The sequence below is a fragment of the Scyliorhinus torazame genome, chromosome 9 (assembly GCF_047496885.1).
Source record: "Scyliorhinus torazame isolate Kashiwa2021f chromosome 9, sScyTor2.1, whole genome shotgun sequence".
Classification (NCBI taxonomy): domain Eukaryota; kingdom Metazoa; phylum Chordata; class Chondrichthyes; order Carcharhiniformes; family Scyliorhinidae; genus Scyliorhinus; species Scyliorhinus torazame.
In genome coordinates, this window is record NC_092715.1 from 213112518 (window position 1) to 213129513 (window position 16996).

General features: G+C 47.9%; 1 protein-coding gene across 1 annotated transcript in view; it reads right to left on the reverse strand.

Moving 5' to 3' along the window:
* LOC140430140 (paladin-like) overlaps positions 1–13244 on the reverse strand; it is a 157878-nt gene extending 144634 nt beyond the window's left edge. Inside the window, exons 1-3 of the mRNA XM_072517649.1 lie at positions 12938–13244; positions 11110–11270; positions 6423–6498 (exon numbers count right to left, since the gene is read on the reverse strand). Coding sequence (XP_072373750.1) covers positions 6423–6498; positions 11110–11270; positions 12938–13129 — 429 coding nt within the window. The 5' untranslated portion in view covers positions 13130–13244. The remainder of the gene's footprint in view (positions 1–6422; positions 6499–11109; positions 11271–12937) is intronic.
* Between the last annotated feature and the right edge of the window lie 3752 nt (positions 13245–16996).

Sequence of the window (16996 nt, forward strand, 5' to 3'; positions counted from 1 at the left end):
GTCATAAAGGACACCAGATGTAGGAAAAGATCAACATGCTATTATGATTTTTTGTATTTCAGCATCATTTGGAACACATTTAAAATAAATGATTAACATAGAACCTCACAGGAGGACATTTGGCCCATCATGGCACTTGACACTTTGAAAGCTCAAAGTGGGACATTTAGTCCGACTCCCTTGTTCTTTCCCATGGTGTTGCAATTTTAACCCTTTCCAAGTACATATCCAATTCTCTTTAAAAGCCACTATAAAATCTGTTCCCATAAACAAGGAGGAAATCACATCAACAGAAAAGAAATTCAGGAGATATTGGGCACGATCTACCAGATGTCAGGAGAGGCCTCCCGCAGGCTTCCTGGCAGCCAGTACGCCTCGTGAGATCTACCCAGATCTCGCAAGGTGTCGGGATCAGGATCCTGCCCATAATGGGTGTGACCAAGCCGCGCTCACTGCAATAAATTTTAAACCCACTTCAGCGAGCTCACCCAGGATCTACCGGCCTGCCGGGATCTACCAGTCTTCCCAGGGAGGCCCCAGCCGGATGCCGTTCAGTACTGGTCCACACAAATGTGTGGCCAGGTGGAGCGGCAGCCAGGGGTCTCCTAGGCCACTAGACGCCCCTGGGTGGTCAGGCATAGGGCAACGTGGCTCCCTTGCCCTCCCTCTGGAACGTGGGCACCTTGGCACTGGTACTGCCAAGATTGCAGGGTGGCACTGCAAAGCCAGCAGGAGCACTGTTCCTGGATGGCACTGCCAAGGGTCATGGCCTTAGCGGGGTGGAGGGGTATGAAAGGTGGGTGGTGCAGGACAGGTACGAAGGGGGTCTCTGGTGGGTCAGGGATGAAGGTTGGGAGTCCTGGAAGGGGGGGCCTGTAAGGGGGTATGATGAGGCCCGAAGAGTGGGGCCCTCAGGGACCCCATGATGGGTAGCCTCACATGAGAGGTATGGAGTAATGCCTATATGTGGTGGTGTGTAACAATGCCTATGGTGGGGGTTGTGGGGGACCCTCAAGCTCAAAATGGCACCCCCACCTCTGAGGAGCAGGTCTGGCTAGCGAGTGCAGCTCCCCAGTGATGAAAATAATTCTCAGAGCGGGATTTAATGTTTATGTCGGGCTTAAGCGATATCGCAACAAGGCCGTTAGATCACTGGAGAGGCCAAAAACAACAATCCCACCGGGCGCCAATTGGTTGCCAAACTAATCAGCCCGTTCCCGTTGGCAAAATCAGGAACTTGCCGTAGCATGGTGAGAAACAATAATCATCTCTTCAGGCCAATTTCCAGACAATTAAGGGAAGTGAACCCCGATCGAAAGGCCTCCTGTGGTCTAACCGCAAGTGGTCATGTGGGCACCGATTAGTACACCATTTTAAAAACGTGAAGCTGGTGGAAGGGCTGCTTTGGTGATTGGAGAAGGTGAGTAGCCATCTTCGTTCCCTGGCAATGAGCCCGGGGGCAGTGGGGTTGCTGCCCGGTGCTCAAAGTGGGGGATGGGGGAGCCCCCGGGGGGGGTAGTCTCGGTCGAGGTTGCCCACATCGATGGTGGGGGCAGACAGAACTGGGGGGGGGAGAGATGCGCGTCTCAGCACCCGCGGGTCTGCCATGCCACCCGTTAGAGTGTGCGTTCCTGTAGAAGCCAAGTATTTCAAATACAACTCGTATAGGTAAAAGATAGCTGTTTAAGCATAAATGTTGAGCCCCAGTTTTTAATACCCATTTATACAGCATAATTCACTTTTACTGAAGTCCGTTGTTCTGGAAAATGCATATTTTCAAAGACAGTGTGACATTAAAACAGCAAGATAATTTGACACTGCTTGTGCTAATTGTCAAGTACAGGGACTGAATACACAGCAACATTGTTCACAATGCAGATAACAGCTGGGCCAAAAAAGCTGATGTTGCACATTGAAGATGGACGGCTTGCCATCAAATCAAATGTGTTTGAGTCTAACCCAAACCAATTAGGATTATATTGGGGTGTAATTAGACGACTTAAAACAGATATGAAAGTGTATAACTAAAAAGTTTCTCCCGGCCATTTTAGGTTAGGTTGGGTTTTGTTGTCTTTGTGAGTATTGTCTTTGTAAGTTTTGTTTTAGGTTAGGTTTAGTTTTTAGTGTGTTGTCTGTGGTGTATTGTCTTTGGGGGGGTGTTGTGCTGTGTTGTCTTTCTGTTAGTTTAGTGTTTTTTGCCTTTGATTCTAGTCTCCATTTTAGTTTATGTCTTTTGGGGGTTGTCAGTTTAACAGTCTGTGTCAGTGATGTTAGTCCACTTTTGACTTTGAGTTTGAGTTTAGCTGAAGATTAGCTTTCTCTCTCTCTTCATGTTTCATTGCCAGACTTTGACCTTTAAAAAGTTACTTTCGAGCTGTCTGCCTAAGCAAAGAAAGATAATGTCTGTAATTCTCTGAAAGCTTCGAATTGTCTACGAATTGCCTTTTAAATGACTTTCAAATTGTAATCAAGCGACTACAAATAAAACAATTCTTTTTGGCACCTGAGGAGTTTATACTGCAAATTTCTGCTGAGTTCCAGTATTCGCAAAGTGCTACTGATAACCGAATAGCAGAGATGATATAAATTCCTTCAACTTTACACAGTCGAATAATACAAGGAATCGAACAACTTAACACAGTCTACAAATAGTACAAATCTTACAACTTGTCGTATTGCGCCAGGACTTGATTCATCAACTAAGTTTCCCCCAAACTTGGCGTAGTTCGACAGGTTAAGATCCTATAATTTAAAGTTTCCTTTAATTGGCGTAGTCAGGCAGAAGGGGGGAGTACTGAGGACGACCTTCGGAGGCCCAGGTGACGACGGAAAGCTTCGAAGATAATCGGAGGAGGTCGGGAACCTGCGGGAAGATTCGGAGATAATCGGAGGATAATCTACCCCAGTCACCGCCTGTCTGTCCCACCGACCACCCATTACTCCCACTGACTGCAGAGATCTCTGGCCACGCAGCTGAAGGCTATTGCTAATTGGGAACTGGCAATCATTGTTAAGTGATCACTGCACGGTGGCGCAGTGATTAGCACCGCTGCCCCAAGGTATCGAGGACCCGGGTTCGATCCCGGCCCCGAGTCACTGTCCATGTAGAATTTACACAGATCTCCCATGTCTGTGTTAGTCTCACCCCCACAACCCAAGGCAGCCATGCAGCTGCGCACACCGCTGACAGCCCGCTGCGAACTTAGGGCCACGGGTCCTATAGACGTCCCTCCAGGCACCCCCCTCGGTGCCCTCTGGCCCCAGCCGACCCATTAGCGGGATTGGCGAGCTTCAGCAGAACTAGTGCCAACTTGTTGGCTGGGATGGTGTGTGTGGAGAGTGAAATGTGTGTATGCGGCTGAAGCTTGTCAGCCTCCCGAGTGTCAATGACGGACCCGGCGAATCCAGCACCGTTTCTCATTGGAACAGATTGTGTTCCACTTTTCTGCCCATTTGACCATCCCCTCTCTGTCTGCCTGTAACCCAAGATGCTCGACCTCTCTATTAACCACCCGACCTATCTTTGTGTCATCCGCAAACTCACTGATCCTATCCCCCACTAGTCACCTATGTCATTTATATAAATGACAAACAAAAGGGGAGCCAGCACAGATCCCTGTGGTACACCCCTGGACACTGGCTTCCAGTCACTAAAGCAGGCATCTATCATTCCCCTCTGTCTTCTACAGCTAAGCCAATTTTCAATCCACCTTATCAAGTTACCCTGTATCCCACATGCATTTGCCGTCTTTATTTATTTATTTACATCTCCCCGCTGGCACTGGACTTCATTCACCCGCCAGCGGAGAATCAGAATGGCCATCGACCCAATTTTCCCCTGATGCCAGATTCTCAGTACTATCGGAACGTTTTCCAAGCATCCCAGAACAGAGAATCCCGCCCTATGTTCTCCCACCGGAGGAGAATTGCACCTGCTTTACGATCCCCTGGGAGCGCAAAGCGGGATGCAATTCTGTATCGCTTGCCCTGCAAATTTATGTTTGGCGAGGAATATGAGGGATTCCGGGGGGAATCCTGCTATCAAGACCCGCGACTAGCCAACCCCCCCACCGCACCGCAAAGCAGCCCTCCCTCTGCACCACAAAGCAGCCCCCCTAGCACCAGATTGCCTGCATGCCCCCCCTCCCCCAAGTACAGGAGGGGTGACCTGACCCACCCCCTCCCCCTAACAGGTACTCGCTAGTGAGAGCGAACCCCCCCGCCCCATGGACCTCTGTTTAATGGTATGTATAATGTAGGGAGTGCAAAGAGTTAACAAGAAGATGTTCATGTATCTCAACGCTAGATGGCACCACAGAGTAGTCATATAAACATATAAATAGACTGTGCCACCTAGAATTCTGGGAGAAGGTTGACAGAAGGTGTTAAGAGTGGTTCAGAGAAAGATTGTGGTAGGGTGTTAGTTGTATTACAGAGATATTATAGATTTTTGTGGCATAGATTTAATACAGTTCTTTTCTTAGCTGTTACTTCGTAAGGTATGTGAATCATTTAAAGTAGTGTAAATAAACCAGCTTTGTTTCAAATACATAGCCTGATGTTCTTTGTCAGCACTACAACTTTAAGTCATCTTGAAGGGCTTCACAAGGAACATCACAAGGAGACATCCCCCAGGGACCCTGTAATAGGGAGAGCACCCCCCCCCCCCACCAGTGACCCCTGTAATTGGGAGAATCCCCCAGGGACCCTGTAATAGGGAGAGCACCCCCCCCCCCCCCACAGTGACCCCTGTAATTGGGAGACTCCCCCAGGGACTCCTGTAATAGGGAGACATCTCATGCACACTTCCCAAGGATACCCAGGCACACGTGCCTGGAAGAGGGACAGGCAGTCGGGCTGAATGATCCCCTCAATTGCCCACGATCTGGATCTGGGTTATGACCACCTTGGCCAGGCTCAGGAGGATTAACAAATGGATCACCCACCGTGACCCCTCTGCACTGGATAGCCAAGGATCGGGAGCATCGGGCTGAAGTTAAGACAAAACCTGAGGAGTTGTCTCTTCAAATAGAGGAATAGGGGCTGCAACCTCGGACAACCTATATAAACATGGAACACAGACTCCGCAGAAATTGCAGGTGGCCTGAGAGTCGGTGTACTGACTAAATCTCCAACTGCACGTGAATGCTTTGTGCAACACCCTCAATGCCAAAGCCCTGATGGGCAAAGTCCTAAAGAACAGTGTCTCTTTATACACTTTTGAATATACCAATAAAACAAATTAACTCATTAACAAATTGGCAGCCTCTTAAAGGGTCACCATAACTAAAAGCAAGCATTACAACCGAAACTTAAAATTAAATTAAAGTAATAATTTGGGGTCTGATGGTGCACTCCAGACCCATGCAGAGTGTTTCTTTATATTACTTCGAGTAAGTTAAATCCAATGATTGCCTGGAGCAGCAGACAATTTAACCCACAGGGCACATGTTAAAGAGCAGTCAGGAAAGCATTGGTGTAATGTACTCTGTTTTTTATAAGCAGGTGAGATGCACTCCTCAGACACCATACTGTAGTGAGAAATTAAAATGGTGACCATTGAGGTTATATTGAAAATGGGATGGTAAGTCACAATGCACAAGACCACCCCTGTAAGGCACACTCCAAAGCTCTTCCACATCTCCAGCCTTTGCGAGAATAAAATCATTTTTTTTCTAGTGTACAAATTCAGTTAAGGTTAAGAGGCGACGTTATTGAGGTATTCAAAATTATGAACAATTTTGGCAAGGTAAAGAAGGATATTCTGTCTCCACTAGTTGGTAAGTCAGTGACTAGGAGTCACAATTTCAAGATGGTCAGCAAGGGGTGAGATGAGGCGAAACCTCTTAAATCAGAGAGTTGTTGGGGTTTGGAATGCGCTGCCTGGGAAATTCCATCGGCGATTTCAAAACAGTTAGATATATATTTGAAAGTGATGAATTTAGAGGGCTGCAGGGACAGGGCTGGGGAATGGGACTGGCTAGGTTGCTCTTTTGGGATCCAGTGCAAACACGATGGGCCGAATGACCTCCTTCTGTGCTGTAAATTAAAAAAAAACAAATCGCTTAGATTGCAACAGTGTATTTGGTTGAAGGTTTTAGCACCTCTCCTGCCTGGATTTTGTTTTGCCTAACAGAGTGTGGATCTGTGGCAGGTGATCAATTCAAAGTGCCTGAATATCTGGCAGGGTTCACCCTCTTCCAGCCTGGAACATCTGGCAAGATTGTAATCTCTGAGCCTGGAACATCTGGTGAGGTTTAATCGTTCAGCATGCAACATCTGGTGGGGTTGTAATTTCTTTGTGCCCGAGACACCTGGAGACCTTTAATCTCTTCATGTCTGGCATCCGTCCCAATGAAAATTAATGAAACCATAATTTATTTGTTCACATTTCTCATTATCCTCATTAAATGCTGACTTACCCTGATTACACTCACAAAGGCATCAAAGTCTGCTTCTTCCAGTGCAGCATCAACAGGCAAAGGTAACCGATTGTATCTGAGAAACAATATGCAGAACAGGTTATTAATCTAGTTAGCTACACTTTGGTTAATGATGTGTTTTATTTATGTGCCTGAATAAAGCTGCATTTAATCATGTTTAAAACATTTAACATTGCATTATTCTGACTGTTCTGTCAGAAAAATGGCTGTCATTGTATACAGCAAGGTCCCCAATACAGCAAGGATCAATCAGTCCGTTTTTAATGATGCTAGTTAAAGGAGGGATGTAGGTTGGGCTATCAAGGGAACACCTTACTGTACTTCCAAGTGCTCTGGGATTTCTGCTGTTAACCTGAACCACTAGACCAGGTAAGGCCTTGGTTGAACACCTCATCCACCTTACACAATACAAAACCTCCTGACAGGGGTTCAGCAGGCTGCATTAAAATGCTCAAGTCATGGAGTGGAGTTTGAGCCCAATGTTTTGTGACTTGGAGGCGAGCATACTCTCAACTGAACCATTTATCAAGGAACATAAAACAAAATAGTAAAACATTCTCCATGCATGTAAATAAAAAGAAAGTCAGGATGGGAATAGAGCCATGAAGGGACACGATAAAATCACATGCAGCGATAGTGAAAGGGCAAAAATCTTAAATAATCACTTTGCTTCAATATTTAGCAGAGAGACAGGTCAGATGAAAGCAACATTGGGAGAGCAGAAATTATATCACCATATTCAAACTAAGATGAAGAGGAACAGCAAATGAACTAGCCAAACTGGAAGGTAACCCCCCAGGCCATATGGATCACATCCGCACATTTTAAAAGAATTTACAGAAGACATAATAGAGTCACCTTTACACATATTGAATAATTCATTGGAAAAAGATGCAGTGGCAACCATATTTGAAAGAGCTAACCAGAGAATTAAAATCAGTCAGCTTAACAAAGTGGATGAATAATAATGAAGCCCCTAATTGAGAACATTTAACAACATCTGGAAACCAAACCAGAATAATGAATAATCAGCACAGATTGCAAAAGGGAAAGCCTTGCTTGACCAACCCCATTGAATTCTTTTGAGAGGTTCCAGAGAGTGTAGACAAGGGTAATATAGTAGATATAGTTTAACTAGATTTCCAACAGAATAAATATGATAAGGTACGATATAAGAGACCAATGAATAAGGTCAGAGCATGTGGAGTTAGGGAACAAGCAACAGAATGGATAGCTAGCTTTTACATGAAAAAAACCGAGAGTAGGGGCAAAGGATAGCTATTCTGTGTGACGGAAGGTGTAAAATAGGACCCCACAAGGGTCAGTGCTGGAACCACTGCTGTTCACAATTTATATTCACTTTGGAATCAAAAAGATGATTTCTAAAGTTGTCGATGGCACCAAATCAGGGGGATTAGCAAATACTGAGAAGGACTGTAGCAGGTTTTAAAAAAAACATTAATATAGCATTTGAGCCATGAAGAAAGGCTGGATAGACTCGGGTTGTTTTCTTTGGAGCAGAGACGGCTCGGGGAGGGGCCTGATGGAGATGTATAAGATTATGAGGCGCATGGACAGGATGGATAGGAAGCAGCTGCTCGCCTTAGTTGAAGGGTCAATAACAAGGGGGCATACTTTGAAGGTGAGGGGCAGGAGATTTAGAGAGGATTTGAGGAAAACTCTTAACACCCAGAGGGTGGTGAGGGTCTTGAATGCACTGCCATGGAGGGTAGCAGAGGCAGGAAACCTCACAACCTTTAAAAGGTACATGGAGGAGTACCCATAATATTCAAGGCTATGGGCCAAGTGCTGGAAAGTGGAATTTATGTGGATTTAGTGTAGTTTTGTACGTGCAGACTCGATGGACCAAAGGCCCAAAGTCATACAATACCGTATGACTCTATGACACTATGACTTTCTGAACTACAGAATGTGCATATACTTGGGGTTTAATGAATTTCAATATAGAAAAGTGTGAACTGTTACATTTAGCACAGTGGGCTAAACAGCTGGCTTGTAATGCCAGCAGAATGCCAGCAGCGTGGGTTCAATTCCTGTACCAGCCTCCCCGAACAGGCACCGGAATGTGGCGACTAGGGGCTTTTCACAGTAACTTTATTGAAGCCTACTTGTGACAATAAGTGATTAATTTTATTATTATTTTGGGAAGAACAATAATCTGTGTCAATACTACTTAGAAACTAAGGGCATGATTTAACGGGAAAAGTTCTCAGTGTCAGGTTGGGTACGACTTCCCAGATGCATCCCAACTGCAACGTTGGCGAGGCGGCAACCCATATCTAACGGCACTTAGTGCCGAAAATGATTCCCAATGAACTTCACGGCAGAACTAGCTGTTAGGGGCAGCACGGTAGCATTGTGGATAGCACAATTGCTTCACAGCTCCAGGGTCCCAGGTTCGATTCCGGCTTGGGTCACTGTCTGTGCGGAGTCTGCACATCCTCCCCGTGTGTGCGTGGGTTTCCTCCGGGTGCTCCGGTTTCCTCCCACAGCCCAAAGATGTGCAGGTTAGGTGGATTGGCCATGATAAATTGCCCTTAGTGTCCAAAATTGCCCTTAGTGTTGGGTGGGGTTACTGGGTTATGGGTTATGGGGATAGGGTGGAGGTGTTGACCTTGGGTAGGGTGCTCTCTCCAAGAGCCAGTGCAGACTCGATGGGCCAAATGGCCTCCTTCTGCACTGTAAATTCTATGATTCTATGATTCCACCAGCTGAATCGGCGGAACTACAGCCGGCAGCTCCCTATTAACAGGGGGGAGCTGCTCATAAGCACTCCCTCTGACCTAACTCCCAGCAGCACAAGACCATGGCACCATGTAGACCTGCTGCACGGAGTTCAGCATATAACCACGAACAGGGCTCTGTCCTGGCCCAGTACAATCCTTGCTGGGAGGACTAACAACACCAGGCCCTGCGTTTGGCCTGCATTCATGTTAGCTCATAATGAGCCCCAGGTAATTGGCCTCCACGCATTCCCTGGGAAGCTCGTACTCATACTCCACAAGTCCCATGGGGCCATCAATGATGAATTCCCCGTGATCGAGAGAGAGAGACTAACGAACAGTATGCCTCCAAGGAATACACAGCTGAGGGACTGGAGAGTACCACCCAGAGTGATTTTACAAGTGAGGAAGAGCAAAACTGGTGGCCATAAATGTTAGATCGTGACAAAAAAAGAAACAGGAAATTCAGGACAAATATCTTTACCCAGAGAAGAGGTTGAGGTTGGGATCCTCCATTCCCGAGATGCCCAGAATGCATTCCACGATCAGATGGAGAACTGGGCATTGGAGCAAAATCAACGCCATGCTCTGACCCCCCGCTGGGGGCGTGAACGAGTGCCACGCCGCACACCAGCGGTAGCATGGAAATAAATTCAAATTGGTTATAATGACCCTGGGAGGGGGGTTTTCACCCAGGCAATCCAGGGGTGGGAGGCTGCCATGTGGTTTGGGGGAGGGGGGGGGGGGGGGGTGTTCGGGGCCAATTTGCAGTATGTGTGTGTGTGGCGGGGGGGTGCCAGCCACGGGATCACACTATTCGGCTGCCCGCTCCAGTATGTACCTGCTTGGGCCAAATGATCTGTCTCTAAACTGTACATTTGATGTAATTCTATGAAATTTCTCTTCATTCAGGATTGGACATCAAACAAGCAGCATGACAAATCAGAGACCATGGAAAGTTGAAATAGGTGGTAGTGCGGTAAAGAGGGATGTCATATTCATGGCACCCAATATTGTGTTTGCAGATGATGTTACAGAGTCAGCATGAAGGAGAGGCCCGGGATAGAATCTTGGGGGACTGCAGAGTAAGGGTGCGGGAGCAGGAAGAGAACACTGCTTCTCTGGCCATGATTGGGTAGATAGAAATGAAACCAACAGAGGACAGCACTACTGAACTGTATGACAGATTAGAATCATTGGAGAAGCAAGGGGCGGGATTCTCTGATCCTGAGAAGCAAGGGGCGGGATTCTCTGATCCTGAGGCTAAGTGTTGACGCTGTTGTAAATGCCATCAGCGATCCTGCACCCTATAGGGGGGCAGCAAGGCACTGGGGCGACTCACGCAGCTCCTGCTGCCGATACCGGTGTCAAACCGGCACTGCGGGTCTGCGCATGCGTGCTGCAGCCGGCGTGAATTTGCACATGCGTGCTAGTTTCCTTCTCACGCCAGCCCCGACGCAATATGGCGTAGAGCTACAGGGGCCCGGCATGGAGTAAAAGAGACCCCCAACAGGATAAGCCGGCCTGCCGATTGGTAGGCCCCGATCGCGGGCCAGGCCACGGTGGAGGCCCCCCCTGGGGTCGGACCCCCCCCCACCCCCACCAGCCCCCCCCCCCCCCCCACCCCGCAGGATGGATGCTGAGGCCCCGCCGGGTAGGACCACATGTGAACGGTGCTGGCGGGACTCGGCCTATCTCGGCAGCCACTCGACCCATCCCACCGGAGAATCGGCGGACCAGCGTTGGGGTGGAGTCACGTGAATCGCGCCCCCGCCCCCACCCCGACGATTCTCCAACCTGGCCCGGGGTCAGAGAATCACGCCCTCAGTGTGGTTAAACAATCCAAAGACTGCACATGGTGAAGCACCATGTTGGAGGTAAATCTCAACCACTGTATCCAAAATACAAACTAATAAAACTACCTGAAGGAAGGCATCAGAAAGGTGTGGCCTCTATAGATCTCTTCTGAGACACGAACATCATCTTCATTCTCAATTGTCCTTGGGAGAGCCTCTGCGACAAATTGTTCAGTACCATCGTATACAAAGTAAGTTTTGTTGCTCAATGCTGCAAAATCCATCAGCTAAAATATCAGAAAAGGAAGGATTACTTTGCCTTGTATGGATTTTCTCTGGATTTAGACCAAAGTTTCCTCTGCAAGACCGAGAATTATAATATATTTCCTTCATGACTTCATCAAATCTACCTGTGACTGGATCCTCCTCCGTCCAAAACCTGGCCTCTGCCTCGAGTGCTGTGTTGTAAACTCAGCACTTTGGCTGGGGGAACCACTACTTTTAACTCCCTGAGCTTCTCTGCATTTACCTGACTCTGGATCATCACCCAAATGGGCGGCATATTAGCACAGTGGGTAGCACTGTTGCTTCACAGCGCCAGGGTCCGTGGTTTGATTCCCGTCTTGGGTCACTGCCTGTGCGGAGTCTGCACGTTCTCCCTGTGTCTGCTTGGGTTCCCTCTGGATGCCCCGGTTTCCTCTCACAAGTCCCGAAAGACGTGCTGTTAGGTAAGGTGAACATTCTGAATTCTCCCTTTGTGTACCCGAACAGGTGCCGGAATGTGGCGACTTGGGGCTTTTCACAGTAACTTCATTGCTGTGTTAATGTAAGCTACTTGTGACAATAAAGATTATTATTCAATTTTTGCCTCATCAACAATAATAGTCATAAGGTTCCCATCTTTTGTCTGAGGCAGCAGATGTTAGGGATGGGTAAGTGAAAATGGAATTATTTTTCACTCTACTGCCTGGACTGCTCTTCAGCTTTCAGGCAGAAGTGACTGGTGAGAGTCTCTAATGAGGGGTGGAGGACGGGGTGGTGAATCGGGTTTCTAGCTCATTAATAAATTGAAATGGATGCAAATTCCGCCGGCGCGAGGCGGGTAGCACGCTAGGGTTGGCGGCGGGGGGTCAGGACATTGGGGCCAACCCATTTTTCGGGGGACGCTCCATTCTCCACCTGATCAGGATTCCCGATTGCAGCAGCCGAGGAATGGAGAATCCCAGCATTAATGCAAAAATTAGAGCCATGCTTTTCAGGACTGGAATTCGGACTCAGTTCTTCACACGTAGATTGGTGAAAATTTGGGGAATCGAACATTATAAACAGCAATTGAAATTAAATCAAGTTTTAAATCAGAGGAGTTAGGCTTTTGCTAACCAAAATGATAAAGAGATATGGGGCAAAGGCAGGTATATAGAGTTGGATGACAGGTCAGCGGGAAAGGCTCAAGGGGCTGAATGGCCCACTCCTGTTCCTACCAATGTCCATTAGGGAAGGAAGCCTGTTCACCTTACAAGGTCTGGCCTATATATGGCTCCAGTTGATCGGGTTGGCTCTTAATTGCCCTCTGAAGTGGCCCCGAAAGCCACACAGTTGTATCAAATTGCTACAAAAAATGGCTGTGTTGATTCAAGGAGGTGGTTCAATACCACCTTCTCAAAGCAACCAAGGATGAATGATAAATGTCAATCTTGCCAGCAGTAGCCACAGACCACAAGTTAACACCAAATAAGGTTTCAGATTTCAAAAGTGGTACAGTGACTATCACAATATGGACCAAATCCACAATTAGAGATCGTGTCCCACTAGATCAACAAAATGCAAATGACAGAAAATGCTTCACTTTGCTGATAAACAAATGGTAATGTAATTAAACATTTAAATAATTGAACTAATCAACATAACGAACAGATATCAAGTGCCACTTAGAAAACTTCAGAAAATCTCCTACCTCTTTTTTAATGATTAATTCCAGTTTTTCTACCTGACCTCCTGGAGTCAGGCTGTAGAGATTTTCCTGCAGGTCACTGTGATGACGTGGGGTGTAAGGGATAAAATCATCATCTTGGTGAAACAAAATGACAGGCTCCTCTCGGACATTGAAGCAAATGATTTCCTGCAGTTTGAAGATTTGGGGAAACATTTTAGATGAATGTGAAGGTTTCAATCAAAGAAATAATCCTTTCCTCTGAATATATATGCAAGTATTAAAGAGTTTTCTTTCAAAAATACCACCTGTAAAGAACTTTCAGTAATAGAAGCTGGAGCCTTTGGAAAAATAATTTTACATTCAGTCTTCAGCTCATCAACTTTCCATTTTATTCAGTGAGTAGGGCATAAACTATCACTTGTCCATAAAAACATAGGGAGCAGGAGGAAGCCATTTGGTCGATGATGCTTATGCCAGCTCTTCGGAAAAAAATGATCTAATTAGTTCCTCTCTGCTGCTCTTTCTTAATTGCTCTGCAATGTTTTTCCTTTTCAGTATGTAGCCAATTATATTTCACCACCCTTTCACAGTGCATTCCAGATCAGAGTAACTAATTTCATTTTTAAAATGATCTTCATCTCTCCACCCCTCATGTCCCAATCGCGCCTCACATGCTCCTTTGCCAATTACCTCAAATATGTATCCCAGAATATGTATCCGAGAGTTACCAAGCCTCCTATAACACAGTAAAAGACTGCACCCAATTGTCTACGTGACAGTCCTTGACTAATACTGAATGTAACTTCTCAATATTACTGATTTGTAGTGTAGAAAAGGGACATTCAGATAAGCCTTTCTTCTCTGAAATGTGTCTGTTATGCCAAGCTTGTATGTCAGCTAGGCTCAATTGATAGCACGTTAGCCTCTGAATCAGTAGGATGTGAGTTCAAGTCCCACTCCAGGGTGTTTAAGCACAGCAATCTAGGCGGGTGCTCCAGTAATGAAATGAGGGAGTGCTGCCCTGACAGAAATGCTGACTGTAATCTTGTGCTCTCCCCTGTGGTGAGTTTAATGGGTGGAGGCTATTTCATCATGCGGGAACAGAGGGGAGGGCTGCCATCGCCCCAATTAAATCCATGATGTGGTAGCTTACGGAAGGCATTCTCAGCCCACTGTCAGCTGACCCATTATTAACCCAATGGCAGGAGACTTAGCTGCAGGGAGCCCGACAAGCAAACACCGGCGAGTTTGTTTGCAGTTTCCTCTCCACTGAGAACCATCCCCTGCCTTGCTGCCAATCTCTTCCAACACCTCCTCTCACCATCTCTGGTCTGGCTCCATCCTTGATCCGAGTGCACAAGTGGGTGTCATATTTGCAGCAGCCACCACGATTCCAGTGGCACTGCCGCTCAATAGAACTGCCAGCCTGGGATTGCACTTCCATTCCTCAGGGTCTCTTATCAGAGAGAAAGGCCTGTCATTGGCCTACCAATTGCATGATAGGCAAAGGATGCAGTTGGCCTTCCCAAAAAGAGGTGGCACATGGGTCCAGCTGGTGCTCCAGGCGATGTCGCCACACAAGATTTAACCCTCTGTCTTTCTGAAGAGACCAAGGCCCTTGTCTACTCTCTGTGGTGGGTGAAAAATAACTCATGGCACTATTTGGAAGAAAAACAGAAGGGTTATTCCCGGTGCTCTGGCCAATATTTATCTCCCAATCAAATTCACAAAAAGGATATTATCTGATCATTATCACATTGATGCCGGTAAGCGTTTTCTGTGAGGAAGTTATCTTTCCAACATTAGAACAATGACTACACTTTAAAAGTTCTTCATTGACTGTAAATTGCTTTTGGACATCAGGGGCGAAATTCTCCCCCAACGGCGCGATGTCCGCCGACTGGCGCCAAAAACGGCCCAAAGGTGCATCTTTGGCGGCCTAGCCCCAACATTGAGGGGCTAGGCCGACGCCGGAGGGATTTCCGCCCCGCCAGCTGGCGGAAATGGCGTTTGTTACCCCGCCAGTTGGCACGGAAATGCGGCGCATGCACGGGAGCGTCAGCGGCCACTGTCAGTTTCCCGCGCATGCGCAGTGGGGAGAGTCTCTTCCGCCTCCGCCGTGGTGGAGGCCGTGGCGGAGGCGGAAGGGAAAGAGTGCCCCCACGGCACAGGCCCGCCCGCGGATCGGTGGGCCCCGATCGCGGGCCAGGCCACCGTGGGGGCACCCCCCGGGGTCAGATCGCCCCGCGCCCCCCCCAGGACCCCGGAGCCCGCCCACGTCGCCTGGTCCCGCCGGTAAATACCAGGTTTGATTCACGCCGGCGGGAAAGGCAATTTCTGGGCGGTACTTCGGCCCATTCGGGCCGGAGAATCCAGCGGGGGGTCCTGCCAACCGGCGCGGCCCGATTCCCGCCCCCGCCTAATCTCCGGTACCGGAGACTTCGGCGGGGGCGGGGGCGGGATTCACGGCGGCCAACGGCCATTCTCCGACCCGGCGGGGGGTCGGAGAATGACGCCCCTGGTGTTCATGAAAGATGCAAACTAAATGAAAATCTTTAATTCTTTCAAGATATTGGGCAAAATCTTTCAGCCAGCCCCTCCAGCAGAATCTTCTGGTCCTGCCCACGGCTCTCTCTCCCGGCCACAGGTTCCCCAGCTACGAAGGGGACAGCGATGGGACTAGAAGGTCCCAATGGCAGGCCACTTCTGCCACTGCAAAATACGCGGCTTGGGAGGGGGTGGGGAATCCCACGCAATATTCCTATTGGCCCAGTCACACTAACACATTTCCTCCTCAGCAGATTTTGGGGACATTTGATAGCCAGCTGGTTAATCACCAATGGTTAGCCAAAGGGATGACACATGCATCTTATACATGTGCTGTGCTTGTACCTCTGGCAGTGGTAACTTTGCTCATTCAATCAAATAGAATGCAAAATCTTCCACATTCATATTTCCAAACAGGTTCCCTGAATTGTGCAAATAAATTGAGTGCTGACTCAGGTGGTGGTTATGTTTAGATAATTGAAGAGGGCAGAGAAGGCAGAGGAGGAACAAGAACAGCTAGAGTTTATATATAGGAATTCATCTCAAATGCTTCACTATGGCATAATGAGAAAATTAGACACTGAACGAAAGAAAGAGACAGGAAGAGTGGTAAGCAAAAGATCAGTTAAGGAGGTGAGTTTAAGGAGGCAGTGGAATTTAGTGAGGGAAGTGCCTCCTGCTCCCTACTGGCAAAAATGGGATCTGTCGTAAATGGAGTTGCACCTTCCAGATCTGAGATGAAAATCTCCCGCCCCATCATTTTTAAAGATCAACAGAGGGCAGAATTCTCTGTTCGGGAGATGAAGTACTCCCGCCAGAGTAAAATTGCTCCTTGTCTGCGCTGACACTAGGTGTGGTACCCAGTAACGATTCCCTCTCCCTTGCCACACCAATCTCCCAGGATTCCATTCTGAATCCCACTATTGGGCCACCATTTTGAGCAGGTGGCCTGATACCAAGCTCTCCCCTCGCTCCACCCCACTGATATGTAGGTGGATCCAACCCAACCCATCACCATGGGAAGTATGAGCCCCCCACCCCCCCCCCCCCCCCCCACAGCACACATGAATGAAGGTGACCGGCCCCAAACAGAGCCCACCCATCAGACCCCCAACAGAGGCCCACCATCAAACCCCCATCTGAGCCCCAGCAACAACCCCACATCAGATCCCCAATGGGGACCCCTCCATCAGACCCCTAACAGAAACCCCATCAGACCCACCAGCCAGAAACCCCTATCTCAGAAAATTCCCCGGTCAGAGACCCTCCGCTCAGAGACCCTCCACTCAGAGACCCCCCCAGTCAGAGATACCCCAGTCAGAGACCCCCCCAGTCAGAGTCCCCCCAGTCAGAGACCCCCCAGTCAGAGACCCCCATCTCAAGTATCCTGCTGTGAACTCAACACAATGTTTATAAACATCTAGATGGGTCGATGAAAGGGGTACATATAAATTGCATATATAAACCATCTCATTCTGTAAATATCATGTGTTTTATATGTCTCACTGTTAAATTGTTATATTTCTAATAAAT